The sequence below is a fragment of the Mycena indigotica genome, assembly GCF_014461135.1.
Source record: "Mycena indigotica strain 171206Taipei chromosome Unknown Mind.scaff0001, whole genome shotgun sequence".
Taxonomy (NCBI): Eukaryota; Fungi; Basidiomycota; class Agaricomycetes; order Agaricales; family Mycenaceae; genus Mycena; species Mycena indigotica.
Genome location: NW_023503000.1, coordinates 4,325,396 through 4,327,311, shown reverse-complemented (window position 1 = coordinate 4,327,311; position 1,916 = coordinate 4,325,396). Strand labels below are relative to the sequence as shown.

General features: G+C 61.4%; 1 protein-coding gene across 1 annotated transcript; it reads right to left on the bottom strand.

Annotated features, from left to right (window-relative positions):
* Positions 1-676: 676 nt before the first annotated feature.
* MIND_00120200 (uncharacterized protein) lies at positions 677-1,595 on the bottom strand (the record flags this gene model as incomplete). Its single annotated transcript, XM_037358138.1, has 2 exons — positions 677-1,170; positions 1,226-1,595. 2 exons carry the CDS (start codon positions 1,593-1,595, stop codon positions 677-679), a joined length of 864 nt encoding a protein of 287 aa, XP_037226048.1.
* Between the last annotated feature and the right edge of the window lie 321 nt (positions 1,596-1,916).

Genomic DNA, 1,916 nt, shown 5'->3' with positions numbered 1-1,916 from the left:
CGCCCGGGGCCCCGCGCGAGACAACACAGCTTCGCAGAAACGTGAACCGCCCGCCCGTCCGGCTCCAGCCCGAGATTTTGCCGGCTACCTCCACGCGCCGCAGCGCGCCGTTGCTGTTGATGGCCGACATTGCGAGGTGCTGCACTGCGGCGTCCGGCGCGCTGTTGCGCTCGAGGCGGACGTCCTCCCGGCCCGGCCCCGCGCCGGAGAAGACGAGCCGGTGGTCTACCTCGACATGCAGGAAGAACGATGCGAGGCGAGCAAAGCGCTGGAGGGGTTGCTGGATGGCGCTAGGGTGCTGTGAGTAACTGTGGTTTCAAAAAACCGGTTTCGAAACACGTGTTAGTTTTGAATGCCGTGGCCGGCCGACCCGGTTTCGAAACCGACACGTGATTCTCCGGCAAGCCCGGGCCCGGCTGTCAGGGCTTGATGCCCTCCCAATATCACCTGCACTTACTGGCGGAAGGCCGGGCAGATGGGTGTTCACGGCAGTGGGGCTCCACTGCTGCTCCAGTTGGCTTGGCACATAGTGTGCCTCGGGATTGTGATACCCGGCGCTGTCCCGAGCCGCCGACTGTCAGCGGACCCCCCCGGCCGGGCGGTTTCGAAACTGTTTCGAAATGGGGGGTGTTTCGAAACCGGTGTGAGTAATGTTTTTTGCATTACTCACAGCACCCTAGATGGCGCCGTCCGCCCGTTCCTCCCCGTCGCCCATTGTCTCGTCGTAGGAGAGAGTGGTGAGATTGGGGAGGCTGTCCGCGATAAGACAGAGCAGCGCGTAAATGGTGAGGCCCGGAGGACCGTGTGTCTCCACCGCTAGGACTGTCAGCGTGGCTGCATAGCTCCCGAGGCTGACAAAGCTTGGAAGGGCCGGATCCTCGTCCTCTTCCGGAATAATGGTGGATACCACGGCGTGCACCAGCCTCCAGGAGGTTTTGTCTGACGGCAGGATCGCTCTCAGCGGGGCGTAGATGTGTGTGAGCGGGAGGAGATTCACGGCGCCCAAGTCGGGATGCTCCTCGTAACACGGGATGACCAAGGACGTGATCTCCGCTTGCTCTATCCATACCGCATCAAGGTCTGTGATGTGCTCCCAAGAGTTAAGGTGCAGGTGCGTCAAGCGGAGGGGGCATCCGCCTCCCAGAAACTCGCCCAACGTTGACGGTATGTCTAAGTAACTTCTGTTGTCAATATCATTTAATACTGCTTTCAAGTTTCAACGCACCACAGAAGTTGTACCCAACCTCGAGTCGCGTGAGGTCCCTGCACACACGGAGCGCCCTGACCAGCTCCTCCGCCAGCAGCGCTTTCGTCGCGTCGCTCTCGAGCATGACATGCAGATCGAACACCAGCGAGTGCACCTTCAGCGCCAGTCGGGTGCTGGCCATCATCGTGCGACACCAACAGAAGCCTTGCGTAAAGTTGTGCTGGTCCAGAACAACGCGCGGGTACAAGCATTCCTCTGCAATGGCGCGGAAAAGGCTGTTGGCGCGCGAGAGGGTGGCCAGAGACGGCGGCGGGGCGTATCCGGCGATGGCGAGCACAAGTTCTACGGGGCCCGGGAGGACCACTGGCAAAGCTGGCCCGGGCGCCATGAGAGGTGAAGAAGAAAAGGAAGAGAAAAAATGATGTCACCGCCGTTACATATCGGCATAATTGCCGGCGGCACTTTCTGGCCGAGGCAAGCGCAAGCGATCAGTTCGTTGTTTGCCTTCTCCAGCCGTCACGCCGCGCCCTCCCTCGAGGATGTAGGAGGCCCCGGTGCAGCTCACGCCCGTATAGAGGAATTCGCTCCCGGTCGGATTGAAGTTGTCCCACGAGGCGCTGTTGCTGCCGGTCCCGAGGTTGATGCACTCCGAAATCGAGCCCGTTTCGCGGTAGTGCGCGACGAGCAGGCGGCCGCACTGCGCGTCCTG